The sequence below is a fragment of the Channa argus genome, chromosome 16, assembly GCF_033026475.1.
Source record: "Channa argus isolate prfri chromosome 16, Channa argus male v1.0, whole genome shotgun sequence".
NCBI lineage: Eukaryota > Metazoa > Chordata > Actinopteri > Anabantiformes > Channidae > Channa > Channa argus.
In genome coordinates, this window is record NC_090212.1 from 10,714,293 (window position 1) to 10,731,603 (window position 17,311).

At 38.6% G+C, this 17,311-nt stretch overlaps 2 protein-coding genes across 2 annotated transcripts; one reads left to right on the forward strand and one right to left on the reverse strand.

The window, feature by feature from the left end:
• Nucleotides 1–141: 141 nt before the first annotated feature.
• tdrd9 (tudor domain containing 9) lies at nucleotides 142–17,282 on the forward strand. The gene is made up of 35 exons (XM_067478681.1): nucleotides 142–473; nucleotides 4,220–4,302; nucleotides 4,391–4,458; nucleotides 4,924–5,145; nucleotides 6,389–6,511; nucleotides 6,830–6,910; nucleotides 7,002–7,166; nucleotides 7,259–7,362; nucleotides 7,458–7,577; nucleotides 7,814–7,898; nucleotides 7,974–8,031; nucleotides 8,149–8,253; nucleotides 8,339–8,436; nucleotides 8,535–8,666; nucleotides 9,172–9,334; nucleotides 9,988–10,051; nucleotides 10,363–10,426; nucleotides 10,529–10,573; nucleotides 11,012–11,065; nucleotides 11,477–11,593; nucleotides 11,735–11,842; nucleotides 11,922–12,022; nucleotides 12,123–12,290; nucleotides 12,984–13,095; nucleotides 13,236–13,451; nucleotides 13,987–14,076; nucleotides 14,182–14,439; nucleotides 14,586–14,753; nucleotides 15,190–15,260; nucleotides 15,345–15,454; nucleotides 15,695–15,791; nucleotides 15,879–16,017; nucleotides 16,352–16,470; nucleotides 16,566–16,638; nucleotides 16,770–17,282. Exons 1-35 carry the CDS (start codon nucleotides 343–345, stop codon nucleotides 16,866–16,868), a joined length of 4,011 nt encoding a protein of 1,336 aa, XP_067334782.1. The 5' UTR covers nucleotides 142–342; the 3' UTR covers nucleotides 16,869–17,282.
• On the reverse strand, nucleotides 1,060–3,331 carry rd3l (RD3 like). The gene is made up of 3 exons (XM_067478689.1): nucleotides 2,946–3,331; nucleotides 2,191–2,529; nucleotides 1,060–1,639 (listed from the first exon to the last, which is right to left on the reverse strand). Exons 2-3 carry the CDS (start codon nucleotides 2,499–2,501, stop codon nucleotides 1,276–1,278), a joined length of 675 nt encoding a protein of 224 aa, XP_067334790.1. The 5' UTR covers nucleotides 2,502–2,529; nucleotides 2,946–3,331; the 3' UTR covers nucleotides 1,060–1,275.
• Nucleotides 17,283–17,311: the final 29 nt, after the last annotated feature.

Sequence of the window (17,311 nt, forward strand, 5' to 3'; positions counted from 1 at the left end):
ATAGAGATATATATATATCTATATATAGAGATATATATATAGAGATATATAGATAGATATCTATCTATAGATCTATATATATAGATATCTATATATAGATATAGATATCTATATAGATATAGATATATAGAGAGAGAGAAATTGGCAATAAAATATTTGAAGCAGTTTTTTTTGTTTTGTTTTTTTCTGTATAGTAAAATGAAATTGCAATAAGTCTGCAGTTCTTGGTCTCATCGCTGAGGGGCAACATGGTGTAAATTACCTTCCCTTGCGCGCCACCAACTTGTTATTGAACAGCAAGGCGTCGAGTTAAAAAAAAGCACTTAATGTAAAACCTGCAATATGAAGAAAGTATTTACTGCAGAACAAATATCCAAGTGGTTTACCACGGGAACCACGTTTGCTAAAGTTAAGCTTACAGACGATGAAGAGGTTGAAAGAAAGTTGGATGAGGCACCGTCAAAAGAGACCAGGTGAGCTAAAGTTATGGCGAGTTAGCAGGTTAGCTTAACGTTAGCAAACCTTGTGGGGTCGCACCTGGCCTGTGCCATGAGTGGAACAAATTAACCCACAGAAATTATTCCGAGCATTTATTCTACCGTAGTGATAAACTCAAATTGCTCCAATTACATTTTGACAAAATAACTATTGCAGTAACGTTGACAAATGTAGTGTAGATGCAGTTCAGTTTTAGCTAATGTTGGCGAGTTGCATCTGCGCTGGTAGAGATTAGATGGTCGTTATCAACCAGTTAAGTTACTAACTACGCTGCCGTTTAGACTTAATAGATGTATCAAGAGATAATTTTATAATCTCCCAATAAGATAAATCTTAAACGCATTGTTGATGTGGTCCACATCAGCCCACATCAACGTTGATGTGGTTAAAGCTGAGTTACTTTAACCACGCGCCCCATTTGGCTGCCACTGTTTTTTATAATAGAAAGAAACTGTTGGGAATGGCCGAGTAAAAATTGTGAGTTAAATTTCCAAAATGTAAATATGTGTTTAACTACTGATTTATATTACTAAAATGTAAGTTTAAAAATTAATATTTTTTAAATTCTATTTTATATTACTCTCAATTTCAAAGGTTTAAAATAAGGTCCACAGTTAATGTCAACAAAAGTAAGTAAAGATTTTAAATTTGTAGCTAGGATTTTATAAATATTAACAAATGGGTTTTTGGTTACAACCTGAAATGTTATGTTTGTCATGCTAGGGAGGCTTTTACCAGTTAAACAAAACATAAGAGGTTTTTTTGCAATATGTCCTTTCATAATGTGGTGCTATATGCCCCTTTAGGCCTAGAAGGAAGTGGATAGTAATATGGAAGTTTCCAGTCCCTTTTTGCTGTTACTGAACTAGATTGCCGCATGGTTCGGTCCACGTATCCAGAAATTGTTGGGATCTCCTCTCTTGGGTGGTCTCCACAACTGCGGACAGTGGGTGTGACAAAGCCTTGCCTTATTTTGTAACGGCTATTCAAAGCCTCCATTGGTCGTAGCTTTGCTGGCTTCTCTGTGAGGTTTTCCTCTTCATCATACTGTTTTTGGCTCAGGAAATCTCTCAGCACCTGTTTGAAGACAGCCGCCAGCTCCCAGGGCCTTATGTTGTTAGTGGCAAGCACCTCATGAAACCTGTGGAAGGATGCATCAGATAAACATGTTGAAGTTGTGAGGGTTTACATCAACGCAATGTCAGTTTCCCACATATTCAGTCACTAGCACTAACATTTCTTTACTTCACCCATCAAAAAAGACCTGTATGCTTTCCCAGCTGTTGAGTCCCTTGCAATTTCAAGACTGACACATCATGGACAGTGACACAGATTTGTTGAAATGGTACAAACAATATTATACATACCTCACTAAACATGTTATATAAGCACGCTTTAGTGACCTAGTAACTTTTATGAAAAAATAAGTAGGTCACAGTGCTCAACCACAATGAATAACTCCTCAGACTTATAATATCCTAATAGCTAACCTAGAGGTGATGAGTGAAAACAGTGTCTTTCACCTTCCCGTGATAGTAACACATAATAGCTTTTTGGCCAGCTTGCCCCTTCTTCCTTTACTTTGGTTTTTGTCTGCTTTGCCTGCTGTCAGGTCTCGAGTTGATTCAGGACCAGCTAGCCACTGTTGATAGCATACTAATGTGAGGAAAGACCATGGCTGCTACTAAACACCTGGAGAGGACGGAGGCTGCATGTACAGGTTGGATCTGGGAACACAGGAACTCTAGCTGGCGTAGGTCTGATGTGGGGATGAGAGTCCGTAATCTGGGGTACTGAAACCAGTGAAGACCATGTGTGCTGTGAGCCAGCCTGTGTTCCCACTCGAGTTCTTTAGCTAGTCGCTCACGTTCCTCCACATGCCACAGGAGCTCACTTATCAACATGCGGCTGGGTACAACCCCTGAGGTTTTCAGTGATTGCATTTCATTCTGAGACTCCTCTCTTGTCTCATGTGGCCACTTCATCCAGCTGAACAGTGGCATGGTGGTCACAGCAGGCAATTCTAAAAAACTGGAGATACAAGAATTCCTTGTTAGATTTACCCACAGCACAAATATTTAAATGTGCTGGAATTTCAAATGGGAAAATGAAAATATGAAGAATCAAAATAATGAGAAATTAAGAAGCAGTTGTGATCTTGTACCAAAACGAAGAGAAAAGAATCGGCCCCACAACTCAACTGACCTTTAGCTCCGCAAAATGTTTGCCAGATGTGCATATATATACATACTGGGCCCAATGGAAATCTCCCCCAACACCAACTGAATATGTGGCTTCACACCTTGTAAGGGTGCAGAACAGAGCCTTTCTCAAATCAGACTTGAAATCAGTTTGAGTGCTCCAAAAATAACCACTATTTAAAAGCCGTTCACACACACATCACAGTAAAATCTGGTTTAAGGCTGAATGGAAAAATTTGTACTTACAGGTGAAAACCGCTCTGCTGACGCTTTTTTGGGGTATTTAAGAATTTGACAAAGAGATTCTTTTTATAGAATCAAGCTTCCAGCTTCCTGTTTCCATAGGTCACTCCACATAAAGCTCATTTCTTCCCTTGCTCTGGACTACAGATGCCATCAAAGCAGGGCATCATTTGTTTTTTTGGCAGCAGTTCTGCAATATCTTGGTTGCTGAAAAGGTTCTTCCTCTTTGTGTAGCAGTTATTGTCTTTGCCTTATCATCCCTCCCACTGCTTCTTTCGTGCAGACTTTTTCCAGGAGTTAGTCACACACTGCTAACATGCTGCTAACTGACTGAGAGCTCACTCTTCTCTTCTCCTTTCACCCCACTCTCCTCTGTGTAGCTTTGTTGTAAGGTCAGCTGCTTTGCAATGTGTGCATTGCAGAGAATAGGAGAGAGCGAGAGTGCATGTGTGTGCATAAGCCGTGGGTGTGTTGTATTTGAGATTCTCGTCATACAGTCAGAGTTTATGCCTGCTGTTGCAATAAAATCTTGTCCTCACTCAGAGTGAGTGGTAGCCAAGCTACATTGTTGTGGGTCTGGTGGAGATGACCAGAAAGAAGAACAAGCAAAGTTAGAAATGGCATTAATTAATTAATGCTTAATTAAAATCCCACTTTTACTTAACTTATTATTGTGATGTTTATTTAAGTGATTAGAAAGACCCTTTTGTTGCTCAGAACTGCTGTATTCTTAAGTTTTTTCTGAAATAATGAATAACATTGAATCCTGCAATATACAGCAACCTAATAACTAAACCCTCTGAACTCTATATGACCTTGCAAATTAAAACATCATAAAAACATTGCAACATGCATTATAGAAGAGAACCTGAAATTTACCAATTTTATGCAACAACAACTATTCAATGATCTGTGAAATCGTAGAGGGACTGATGATTTTAGCAAATGCACATTGCTATAGGCTATTGGATTCAAAAATAAAATGCAGCACTACATTGCAGCTGTTCCATGGATAAAAACTAGGTGTACATACACTATAATGTGAACACGAGTTTAGAGAAGGAAACTTGAGCAGAAAGTAAAGATTGCTCTATGGTCTGTGGAATATGAGGGAAACTAAGAAAAAGTGCCGAAATTTTAAAATGTTTAAACACAATGGATTTTTGTCAAGTCATACTTTTTATATAGAGCAATGCGACAATGTGGCCTCAAAGAGCTTTATATCTGTAACAGTCTACTGTACATTGTGTTGCCTCAAATTATAAATCCCCCCTCAGCTTGTCAGAGGTTCCTGATGAGGGCAGCCTGAAGAACGTGAACTATGATGGAGGGTGGACTCACAAACCAGAACCTGCAGGAAGTGAGTTTTTCTGTCATCATACTCCATTAAAACTTTAAACATACATTGATTTGAACAGTTTCTTATTTGTTAAAATTAAAATCCGCAGGTACTACACCTCCACCACTTGCCAGTTACGAGTACCCCAGCTTGCCCATAACCAAAAACAGACGGGAGGTAAAGTTTAGTGTCCATACACGACATATACCCATCCACAGAGCTTTTTTTTTTTTTTCCACAGAGCAGCTTTTCTTTTACTCAGGTTAGGAGTTTCACTGAATTGTCATAATGTCCTCAGGACACAGGTGCTTTTAAGCTTTTACTGTTTGCGAAAGATGAAGTCATTGTTACTTGATGCTGCAGGACAACATCAAACATGTAGTTTACTGGGCTAGAATTAGTTTTGGACTAATACAAAGTGGTGCATATATGCTGTGCATATATTTTAGAAGCTTGTGGTGTCATTAAACAGCACTTTATTAAAGTCTGGCTTTCTGGTTCCAAATCAGCTTATCAGACCCATCTGCTCTTCGGTTTTATAAAGTATTTTTACATTTCTTTATTTTAGTGGTTGGGTACAAATGACCAAATGGGCTTACTTGTTTTTATAATTTGTTTGTTTGTGTGTCTGTCCACTTCCAGCTGATTTACCTCATAGAAAACAACTCTGTAGTGATCATTCAAGGAGCCACAGGTAGTGGGAAGACTACACAGCTGCCACAGTACATTCTTGACAGCTACTATGAGAAAAATGCCTCCTGTAACATTGTGGTCACCCAGCCACGTAAAATTGGCGCCACAAGCATTGCCCGATGGGTTGCCGCGCAGCGAAAGTGTACCCTGGGTAGTCTGGTGGGATATCAGGTTGGTGCTAAACTTAGATGAAACCTGGTTTATTTAAACTCCAACAGAAATAAATGCAAGTGCTTGCTAGAATGCACTTACATCACACTATATTTTTAATTTGTTTGTGTTTAATATATAGAGCTTAAAAATGTGACACCTTCAAAAGCCATGTAAACAGATACTCATCTTACCTAATGGTGTATACAAAAAGCACTCATTGCACAGTGTTTGCATGCATATGTTGACAAGTTATGTGTGCATTGTTGCCAAGGTGTTAACTGTGTTGTGCAGTGATCTGAAACTGTCTAATAATAACTCTTGTCTCCTCCGCTTGGTTCAGACCTCTGGAGTTGAGGATGATTTCATTGTCAGTGGGAGCAGTAATAAACAGTCAGTGTTAGTAAGAGTTATAATGCTCTACTTATGCAGCATAATGTGAACATTATGTTCTGGTGTGAACCTTAGAATAGATTTGTAATTGTCTGTTATATAAATAAATAACCCAGATTGTAAGGAAAGAGCTTCTGCTTTTTTCCCTTCACATTTCTTTGTCTTGGTTTGTGTACATCATGCAATCAGAGAATGGAAAATTATTTTGTACTCTTTTGTACTTTTGTAGTTAAACCATTGAACCAAAAGATATTGCCCCCAGGTCAGACACAAAGTAGTGATGGATTTCATCCTGGGTCACAGGCATTTTATTTAAAACAAAACAGCAATATATGCTGGTATTGCAGAAATTAGATTTTACCCAGAAAAAAGTTGCAGCTTAAATCTACTGTAGCTCCTGTTCACTTTTCTTAGGTTGTAAACTTTAACCTTATGATCGTACGTTGATAGGAAAAAACATTTGTGTTTTTAAAATGATAAAAAAGAATTTTCTTAAATTTGTTAATTAAAGAATGTTATATTCTCTTGATCTTCTTCACTGTATTCTGTTGCTACCGGTGCAAGAAAAACATCAAATTAGGGTGATGGTATGGAAACAAAAATATAGATGGTATGGCACTGGTAAAGGGCATGCCCTAGGGAACAAACATTAACAAACATCTCTGTGGGGTAAAACGTCAACAAGAAATTGCAATAAATGATTTTTGTTTTGTCAAGCCAGAAATCATAACATTAAAAACAATCAAGTGGCTTCCATGAGGGATTTAAATGCAGAAATGCCAAAAAAGAGAAAGCGTTAATTTACAGTCCTAAAATACAATTTTGTGTGGTGGTGTTCAGATTTATGAATGCAACTCTGCATATTTTTCAGGTCGGATTGGAGAAGATGGCCACTGAGCATACGCGACTCATTTACATGACTACAGGAGTGCTACTGCAGAAACTGGTTTCAGCCAAGTGCCTCACTGAGTACTCCCACATTTTTGTTGATGAGGTGCATAACATTTGTTTTTGAGATTTTTTTTTGTTTGTTTGTGTTAATGATTAAAATGATTCTTGTTCCACATTGTTTAATTCAAATTTATCTTTTAATGATAAATGTGTGTTATAATTCAATCTTAATTTAGATTTTGTTTTTTGTTTTTGTTTTTTTGCTTTGACTTTGCATATGACGGTCAAAGATATTACGATATTACTACTAGTACTACAGAGGCAAAGTTTTAGTGCCACATAGTTTCATTCAGTCCTATTGTCTAATCAATGACCATTTAGTATTTGGTTAAAATTTTTAACTCTTCTGCTTTTGCCAAAGGTTCACGAGCGTACTGCAGATATGGACTTTATCCTGCTGGTTTTGAGAAAACTCCTTCATTCCAACTCTCGCTATGTCAAAGTAATTACTAAATCAAAGTTAATGGTGTTTCCTCCTTCTGAATCAGTTGGACTGTCACAGAATCTCTTTTTTTTGTGTGTGTGTTTGTTAGATCATACTCATGTCAGCCACCATCGACTGCAAACAGTTTGCTGAGTACTTTGGCACCCTAGTTCGTGGTAAGGTTATTCCAGCCTATGTGTTTAAAGTGGATGGAGCACCCTACGCTGTTGAAGATTTTTACCTGGATGACTTCCACGACCTGTTTCCATACAGGGTAATGATATAGTAAATATTTGCTGATGTTGTTGTTTTCTGTATTGTGGGGCCAAAAATGTTTGTCTCCAATTTGTCTGCTTTGTTTTCCAGACTGAGTCACCTCATGTAGATGATCCTTACATTTCAGCAGAGATGTACAATCTTGCCATCAGTCTAATTCAAAACTTTGATAAGATGGAGGGCAAAGATTCTAGGTAAAGGCTGGCTATCTTACCACTGTAAGCCCAAATACATTGTTTTACCACCTTTTGTTACATTTATATTTAAATGTGTGTTTGTGTGTGAGCAGTAAAGCTGAGAAAGAAAGTGGCGTGACTTTGTCAGACAGAGGCAGTGTGCTGGTTTTCCTTCCTGGTATACACGAGATAAGTTACATGCAGGAGGCTTTGGCCAAGCTTGTCCACAAAAGGTGAAATTTAACTTTATGTTAAACCATTGTAGTTAAAAGCTGTCTTCTTTATTTGATGTGCTGGCTTCCTTTTTTTAAGAGAGTTTTTGTGTATCACCAATATTAATTATTATTCATATTTCTAAAATTTAGTATTTAGTATTCTAAATTTAGTATTCTCTAAAATTTAGAGCCTATTAACTTGGGAAATCAAACAAGGTAAAAAGTTTTATGAAGAATGCCATGGTGGTGTTTAGATTGCAGGTTTATCCTCTTCACTCAACGGTGACTCTGGAGGAGCAGAATGGTGTATTTCTGTCCCCTGTCCCTGGATACAGAAAGGTAAAAACTTCTTTTTATTCTTTCTGACATGTGCTGTCAGTAACTGCCGTGCCATAAGAATTTTATCTTTTACAGGTCATCCTTTCTACCAACATCGCAGAGAGTTCGGTGACTGTTCCAGATGTCAAATATGGTGTTTCCTCCTCCCCCCAGTTTATAATTTTTTTCCATTGATTTATACTAGTACAATGCTTTATTTATTTTCACAATCTTTGTTGCTTATTTTTTATTAAAAATGTTTTGTCCTCAGTGATTGACTTCTGCTTGGTCCGTCATCTGGTTAGTGACCAAGATACTAATTATCAGTCTCTGCGTCTCACCTGGGCATCTAAGACTAACTGCAACCAGCGCAGAGGTGTGACAACTACATCACAGAATTTCAGTTGAAAAGTGTATCCGTTGATGTCTCACCTGTCTCCCTAATTTCTTCTCATCATAAGGTAGGGCAGGTCGAGTATCTAAGGGCTACTGTTACCGTCTTGTCACAAAGGAGTTCTGGAGAAATGAAATTCCAGACTACATGATTCCTGAGATGCAGGTAAAACAATGTGTTCAACGTTCAGATTTTTGTTTTTACACAGTTTTGAACATACTTGTGACATTCGACGTATTACAAACGGGTTTCTCTGTACACAGCTTGCCCCCTTGGCCACCATCCTGCTGAAGGTGAAGCTGCTGGATATGGGAGATCCCCGCTCCCTCCTTTCCACAGCTCTTTCACCTCCCAGTCTTGGTGACATAGTGAGGACAGTCCTCCAACTCAAAGAAGTGAGTAGAAAGACCGCAACTTGTCCACTTGAGGATCCATGTCTAGTGTCTATGCCATGAATGTTTGGCTGTAATGTTTTGTGTTTGGGCGGGCAGGTCATCACATAGCTTTGTCACAGAGTATTAGACTTTGACTTCTGTGAAAGGAGCTTTGCGTCTGCCAGCTTTTGCATTGTCAGGTATGTTAGCGGAGACTAACATAGGGCAGTGGAGACAATGAAAAATGTTATGTTTTATGTTTCCCTGACAGAAAAAATAACACTTTAGAAAAATATGTTGTTTATTGCCTTGTAGCAAAAAAGATAAAAGCAAAAACAAGAATGAAAAGTTCTGTATAGAGGCATTCTTCATAATAAAAAACGTAATATCCACAAGTAGCCATTAATAGACATTTCGTTTCCAAGGTCTGATATATTGAAACTGTTAATTTTGAAGTATGGTTTAGGAATAGCTTAGTGGGCAAAAAACAGTTGTCTTGACAACAGTTGTGTGTTTTATTCTATAGATGGGTGCACTGTCTGCAAAAACTGACGAGAGGGGTCAAAATGAGGATGGAGAGCTAACCTTCCTGGGTCGAGTGTTAGCCCACTTGCCTGTGGACCTATACCTGGGGAAGATGATTGTCTTGGGCCATGTTTTTGGCTACCTGGATGAGTGCCTCATTATAGGTCAGTCAATTTTTAGACAACTAAAATTGGCCATGTGACTGTAAATGTCTTCATTTGAGCCGCTTTTGACATGCAAAATTAAGACATTGTAATAAGAAATCAGCCCCAGACATTCTCCAGAGTTGTGTTTCTCACATGTAAATTGTCAGAAGCATCCTGACTTTAGAAACTCTGTTCTCTCTCAGCACAGGAGCCACAACATGATAAAAAAACAGTGCTGCACATCAGACCTGGTCACCAAAAAATAACCAAAACAATGTCCACTTGCCCATTTTCTCACAATAAATGCTCCCAGACAATAGCCCCTTTCAGACATGCACTGGAATCCTGTCATTATTGTGACTTTGTCCATTACTCAACCACAATGCAGTCATGTGATAGAAATGTCATCAACACACCCATTCCTTCACTTTTAATCCTCCAGGCAGTCGGAACAGAGTAGCTCACACACAGTACAGACATATTAGTACTAGGTACTAGTACTAGGGGGCCAGAAGGATAAGGTCCGAATAATGTCGAGAGTGTTTCACACAGACAAGGTCAGGAGAATCTCAGGATTCCAGTGCATGTGTGAATGGGGCTTTGGTCAATAAAACTGTCATTGTCATTATGTGCATACATCCTGTTGTTGTGAGTGTTTGTTATATCCTCAGCTGCCTCACACTCTCTGAAGAGTTTTTTTGCCATACCATCCATGCAGCAGCTTGCTGGCCACAGGTGAGTCACATACATAGCTGCACTTATTCACTGCCAGGCTGTCTGTATAGATTATTTTTATTTGTCAAAGATATTTGGGACATAATGTCGTCATGTACCTCCATAGAATTTTAGTCCACTATTGCCTCAGTTCTACATGCTTATTACTATTACAAAGTTTTTACTGACTGTCCATTTAGATGCCTACGAGGCTCATGTTGCAAAGTCTTAACTCGTTTTATTAAGTCTAAAGGAAAGAAACTGTTAAAGGTTCTGTGTATTATTTATTTATTTTTATTTTTTCTGGCATTCAGTACTATTTGTCATTCCAGGAGCAAGTTGGCCTTTGCTCACGGCACACAAAGTGATTCCATAGCTTTCATCAATGCCTTCAAGGTAATGTGTTTAATGTCACTAAGAGGAATTTGTAGTGTTGCTAGATTTGCATATTTGCCTTGGGCTGTTTCTAAAACTTTCCCTATTGTCTCTCACTATTAGGCATGGGATTTGGCCAAAAAGAAAGGACAACTGAGACACCCAAAGGTAAAGGAAACCACTTTAATATGACCTCAATGATAAATGATATTGTACTGATTTTGTTCTCGAAAATAAATGTTGACTTCAGCTGTTGTGTAGAAACATTCATTGAAAGTTTAAATTTATTCATCAAGCCTATGTGAGTCATTGCAGCAGTTGGTCATTCGTTACACTAGTTCCTTGACGTCAGCTTGGCTGTGGCTCTCAGAACCTCTAATTGGATAAACTCTCCTGAATAGTTTAAACTTAATTGCTCTGTTTGTGTATTAATACATTATCATAGCACTATTTGGACAACATAAATAATCTGATCAGTCTCCGACCGTACACAGTAGTTAATGGAAGATTGGAATTTTATACATAAAGGCTCTATACACTATTGCACTGATCACTTCTGTTCCCTTTGTTGAGAGTTTCCTTTCCTTTTTTGGTTTCTCCTCTTAGGAAGAGCTTGACTGGGGAAAAGAGAACTTCATTCAGATCAAAAGGATCAGGGAGGTACGAAGACTACCAAAAGCTGTGACATTAGTCTTTTTCGTGGCCCGTTGTATTCTGCCACTGAACAACCGTCAGTAATCCTGCACTTTGTAGTCATCTTTTATCAGATAAAACTTGCTTATGTTGAGTGGCCTGACAGCCATGGAGTATTAGAGGCGTTATTGAAGATGGTAAACTCATATTGTAATTATGTTACAGGGAATCTGTGTTTAATCTCATTAAAGTTTTATAACTCCATTTAGCAAGTTGATTATATTTTGCTTTTGGACAGGAGTCATTTTTTACTTCAGTTCAATATAATTGTCAATATCAAATCCTATTTAACTAATGCTATTTAAATTAGTAATGAAATTAAGTTGTTGTGTTGTAAGTTGTTAAAATATTGTGGCCAAGACCTAATTCATTGTCTAGGTTGCAGAACTGTATGAGGACCTGAAGAAGCGTGTGTCCCAGTTCAACATGCATGTGCCACACAACATTCAGCCCTTGGACTACACCAGCAGACACAGGCAGAAGTTTATTCTTCTGGTTAGTCCCTTTTATGCTTCATAGCGTAAAATTATATTTCAAGTCCAAGTGAACTTGTACAGTGCACGCTGTAGATACAGTAACTGTAATGAATAAATAACTTTATCAGATTGTTTTAAATTGCACTGTTGTCTGTCTTAGGTGGTCATTGCTGGGGCCTACTACCCAAACTACTTTGTGCAGGGGGAAATAGATGAAGACCTGGCCTCCCGAGAACTGTGTGGCTTTGACCCCAGAACTACAGTGATGGTAAGTCAAATCTTTTAGACTTTATACATAGGAAATAGGAACATGGTAATCATAACATAAGCCCATGTGTTTTATCCAGGTGAGGAACCTTCCGCCATACAGTTTTCTGTACTACAAGCAGCTGCAGTCCCTGTTCCGCCTTTGTGGACAGGTTAAAACCATTTCCTTTGAGAGTTCCAGGTACTAAAGTCCCTTGTAGCACATGAGACTTTAGAGCTCTGCTCTGTAAATACAATTTACACACTCTTTATTGTCTGACTGTCTGTAACTGTGCGCTAAGAGCATATGTGGAGTTCTACAGGACATCTCAAGACTCTGGGGTGCTGCCTGAGGTATCCCTTTCCCTCCTTCTGGCCCAGACTTCTCCGATGGAGCTGTCTGTCTACCCCATTGAACAAATAGAAATCTGTGGTGGGAACCGAAACATAACAGACTTGAAATATACACGGTATGACTCCATTCCCATGTCATGAGAAAGACCTATAGTTCTGCAAGTGAAATCCTTATCTGCATGCTATTGAAATTAATACATCTAAACTAGATCAATTAGCATTTAGTTTGCTGCTATACACTGTATAATAGCAAACATGGGTTTTGTTGTGTCTGTCTTCTGAGGGTTGAGATTTTCTTTTTGGAAAGTAAAACCTCTGCACCACAGTTTGCTTTGGTCAGTGCCACTGCACTGAGCCTTAATGTGAGCACTGCAGGACTTTCCAGAGCAATAATGTTGACTCAGAGAGGTGAGTTTTTATGCAAAGAAAGCATCAAGTTGTTTTGCCCTCCCTCTAAAGAGGTGTGAGGTGCAGAAACTTGAGATATTATTGTCTGACAAACTATTCTCAGTGATTTCCATCCCTTTTAAACTTAATTCATATTAATTTGGATTCATTTTGCATATTGACAACCTTTGGGGTTTGTGATTATTAGTATTTGGCATCATTTTTAATGTCCCACACAGTATCTGTACATAATGTCTTATGGATTCATTTCATTTTTTTAATATTTGGACACCTCGCTTGAAAGCGATGTTAACTCATGCATTATTACACTTGGCATACAAGTTGCAGTAAATACAGTTTGACTCACAGTTTACAGTCCATTGAAATTAATGTCCAGGTTTTTGTGTGCTGTTGTTGGACAGGGTAAATGTAGATTTCCAGAGCCAGTCTGTCTCCCCAGTGGGGTTGTTAAGCAGCACAATTGACCCAGACAAGCTACCCTCCAATCGTTTGTTTGTGGTGAACATCACTGAGGTGAGTCTACAATTTGATCTTTGAAGTTATTTCAGGTTATTCTCTATTTGGGGTTTGATTAAACGTATTTTAATTAAAATCTATTATAATAATAATAATAATAATAATAATAATAATAATGTGTTCTCCTAACTCTGCAGGTTGTTGAAGTGGGTCATTTCTGGGGGTTTCAGGCAGATGAAGCCAGCCTGGAGAAGCAGCGCCATCTAACAGCAGAGATAAACAAATGTACGCTGCATCCTGTAACTCTGTCACTCTACCCCAACATGCTGTGCCTGGCTCCGTACTCTGAGACCAATGAACAGAGCCTGTACTACCGAGCTAAGATCCTGCACATGCGTAGCAACAAGGTGGAGGTAAATCCACAGTGTTTCTTTCTCAATTAATAATTTCGTAGTTTCATATTGTGTGTTTTTTTTTGTTTGTTTGTTTGTTTGTTTTTGTTTTGAAGATAATGATTTCCTTTTTGTTTTCAGAGACGGTTAATGGTGGCACAACAAATTTAAGTACGAAAAAATAATATGTAGTAAAATAATTAAATATTAAGTTGTAAAATAATGTTATTCCATTTTTGTGCTTATTGCATTTTTATATATCAAAATACAGCATCTTTTATTGCTACAGGAACAGGTTTCACCTTGTTCTACAGTTAACTAGCTGAGTTATCGAGGCAAATGTATCTAAAGCTGTTGTCTGTCTATGTATCTAAAGTAATCTAGTCGGGATGTAGCTTCCAAATATTCAGTGTACTAACTCTTTAAAAAAATCATTGCCATGTCACTGACATGAGAAATCTAACCTAGGAAATCACATTTTAAAATTAAGTGTGCAATAGCAGTTTTTCGTATCACCTGGCATAGCTGACAGCAGGACGTTTTCTGTCACTTGCAGGTGTTCTTCTTGGATTTTGGTAACACAGAGGTTGTTGCCAGCAGCAGCCTTAGAGAGCTCCCTTCTGACCTTCTGTCTCACCCTTTCCAGGTAGCAATCTGTGAAAACACTACCCGTCATAAAGATAAAATTCTCTTTACTTGATCCACTGTATAAAGTTAGAACCAGTGTCAACACAAAAACACTTTCTCTCAGGCTCAGGAATTTCAGGTTATTGGAATGCGTCCATCAGCCCAGTCAATCATCCTGGGGAAGCAGTGGAGCAGCCGAGCTCGTGACCGCTTTATTACGCTGGTGAAGGGCCATTCCCTTATTGTGTCACTGTACTCCATCCTTCATGGTGTCATGCGTGTGGAGCTGATCATCAACACAGAGACATCAAACACCAGTGTGGTAGACATCTTGCTAGAGGAGGGACATGCTGTGAAGGCTGAAGAGAGCTTTGATTCGAAGGTGACACCTGTTAAGTGCTCAGATTGTCCCACCTAAAATGCATCTGGCAGTGTGTAAATCCAAAGTAACCCACCCTCATGATTCTATCTCTTGAGACCTCACTGAATTTTTCTTAGTCATTGTGTTTTATGTTTGTGCTTATGCAGCAAGACCATGAGGCACTGATGACCCTTTACAAGGACTTGGAAACAGGTAAATATATCCCCAGTGCTACCAGCAGTTCATGGAACGATCGAAAGAAAGAAGAAAAGAAGCTCATTGACAACCTGCTTGCGCACCTTTCAAAGAGCCCCCAGTCCTATTCCAAGAAAAAGGTAAATGACAGTGCAGCCTACAGAACATTTTCATATTATATGTTTACAAACACTTTTAATATTTTGTAATATTGTAAAATCAATCAAAATTACAAAATCTCGCAAATTAAGAAGATATTTAAGTATTAAACAATATGTTTTGAGGAGGACTAATGGAATTTGAGACACTGATATGATGGGATTGGTTAGATAGTGGAATTAAGGGGGCCTGGTGGCTCAGTGGTAGAGCATTGGGTTGGGATGCAGAAGGCCACAGATTCAAATCCCATTAGATAGTGGCATTACTTCTGCATTATCTGTTCTGTCCAGAAGAGGGGGCCATTTCAGTGGCTCATGTTTTAGTGTTTATACTGATGAGGAGGGCCATTGAATCACAGTGAACAGTGAATGCATGAAAACAGCACCTGTCTGACTGCTGCTTTCTCTGGCGCTATAGGTTCGTCTGCACGGGCCAGTCAGTCCTCATAAGATAAACTTCCATTGCTTGAGCCACAAGACCTACTACAAGTAAGCATTACATACACAAAGACCAGTTTAAACTGTCAAGTCACTCTTGCCAATCTTATTACTTAGGAGTTTGTTGTCGCTCAGGACAGTGTGTATAGAAAAGAGCAGCATCAACTCCCTGGCCCTGAATGAAAATCCGCACTACAAACATGAGAGGATGCTGGTGGCTGGGACCGTGTCGGCCAGCTCCACAGGTAGCGGACACACAATATTGTGACAAAAATAAATACAATAACATTATTATCATTACTTGCTTGAAGAACACTAACAATTAACTGTGCTGTCCCTCTCACTGCTATAAAGCGAAAATTACTTGGAACTCTTATGTAATAAAACTTAATCGTAAAGTTAGTAAAAATTTCTAACTCAGTTATTGAAGTTTTAAGTGTGTGTGCGTGATATTATTGTTGTTTTTGTTTTTTGTTTTTTTACAGGTACACGAATTCTCCTGAGGGATACCTCCCTCATGCCAGACATCCCTGGACTGCCTGCACTTGTTACTATGCTTTTCACCCCCATAATGGAGTTACGGTTAGTAAGACAGACTAACTTACCACTGCACAATTAAAAAACAAAACAAAACAAAAACATGTCTTAATGCTTTCTTACAATTTTTAGCACTAATGAAGAGCAGACCTGCTACACTGGTGCCCTCTGTGGCTTGGGCTGGAACAGTCAGACGCAAGAGGGCATCTTACCTGAGCATGATATCGAACTGGCCTTTGACGTCAAGTTTGATGTTGAGGACATGACTGAGGTATTAGCTCTCACCAGAGAGACGTACTCTGACTGAGAGCATGGAGGAATACACATGGTTTTCTCAGATCTTGGAAATTTTTTAGCATCATTTTAGTGTTTGATTTGTCGCCACATATATCATGTCGCTTTTAACAGTTTAGCTTTTCACTTCCTGCAGTTTGTCCTAAAACCAGAGCTGGGTTGCAGTGATTTTTCGCCTCACTAGAAGACTAGCAATTTAGCCAAAGTGTAATTGTTGGCTGATTTCATGAAGAAGAGGGGCAGGTAGAGATGGAATGGGAATTACATAATATAGTACTTTTTATTTTTTATTTTTTTACTTTGTTTTTCAGATAAACGCTTTGCGAATGTCTATAAACCGCCTGGTGTGTGAAGGTCCCTCTGGAATACTGCATCTGGGTCCTGACAGGATCAGCCACATGCAGGAGGACTGTCAAGAGCGGCTTATAAGGTGATTTATACTTATTGCTAGAAATCAGGAATGAGTTTAAATGTGCAGATAATGTGCTTGCTCCTCTTTATCTGTATTTGCCTTGTGTGAAGCAGAGTGTTCACCAAGTCACCACCAAGAGAAGCTGTCACTCCAGTGTATTACAAGAAACCGGAGAAATGGAACCAGGTATGGTATACATTTTTGCTTAATCCATTTGAGACTTAATATTTCATCAATAACTCTACTGCACGTTTATTTTTAGCACATTTTGGGTTTTTTTTTTTTTTTTTTTAAGTGTTTTTGTATTGGTCCTGCAGGTGGATCCTTCTCTGAAGATGGATATTGTGGAGCCTGGAGGCAGAAAGACAAGAGGAGTCCTTTTCCAGCTACATCCTGTCACTCTTCTCAACAGCTAAAGAGTCACTAAACTTCTTGCATTTGTTATACTGATTCTTGTTATACCTGCAGTTGCATGAAATTTTAATTTATGTTCAGAAGAGTAAGCAATTTATAAGAAGAAGCCATTCACAATTTTCTAAGTTAATTTGGATTTGCAGCCTTCGGCAGCACAACATAAATCCAATCCTTTCATTGTTAGATATTACCAAATTAGTTTCCCCTCTTTAAATAAGTGACTGTTAGCAAAAAAGTAAAACAAATTGTTCTTGTACTTGTAATGGTGCTTCGGCAGTGGGCTATTAAAAATAGTTCACAACAGATAAGAGTTGTCAGTCTTCATTCAACCATAGTCTGGTTGTGACCCAAGAGTCAAGTTAAATTTGTCACCACACACATACTGAGTTCCTCCTTCTAGAGGCGTGTCTGTACCAGAATTCATTGGCTTTTATTTATAGATCAT

Bases quoted from the DNA above. Each gene is read 5' to 3' on its own strand.
- rd3l (XM_067478689.1), bottom strand. From the start codon at position 2,501: ATGCCACTGTTCAGCTGGATGAAGTGGCCACATGAGACAAGAGAGGAG. The intron at 1,640-2,190 runs GTGTTTAGTAGC...ATCCTTCCACAG, and splicing joins GCAGCCTCCGTCCTCTCCAG to GTTTCATGAGGTGCTTGCCA.
- tdrd9 (XM_067478681.1), top strand. From the start codon at position 343: ATGAAGAAAGTATTTACTGCAGAACAAATATCCAAGTGGTTTACCACG. The intron at 8,254-8,338 runs GTGTGACAACTA...TCTCATCATAAG, and splicing joins TAACTGCAACCAGCGCAGAG to GTAGGGCAGGTCGAGTATCT. The intron at 15,455-15,694 runs GTAGCGGACACA...GTTTTTTTACAG, and splicing joins CGTGTCGGCCAGCTCCACAG to GTACACGAATTCTCCTGAGG.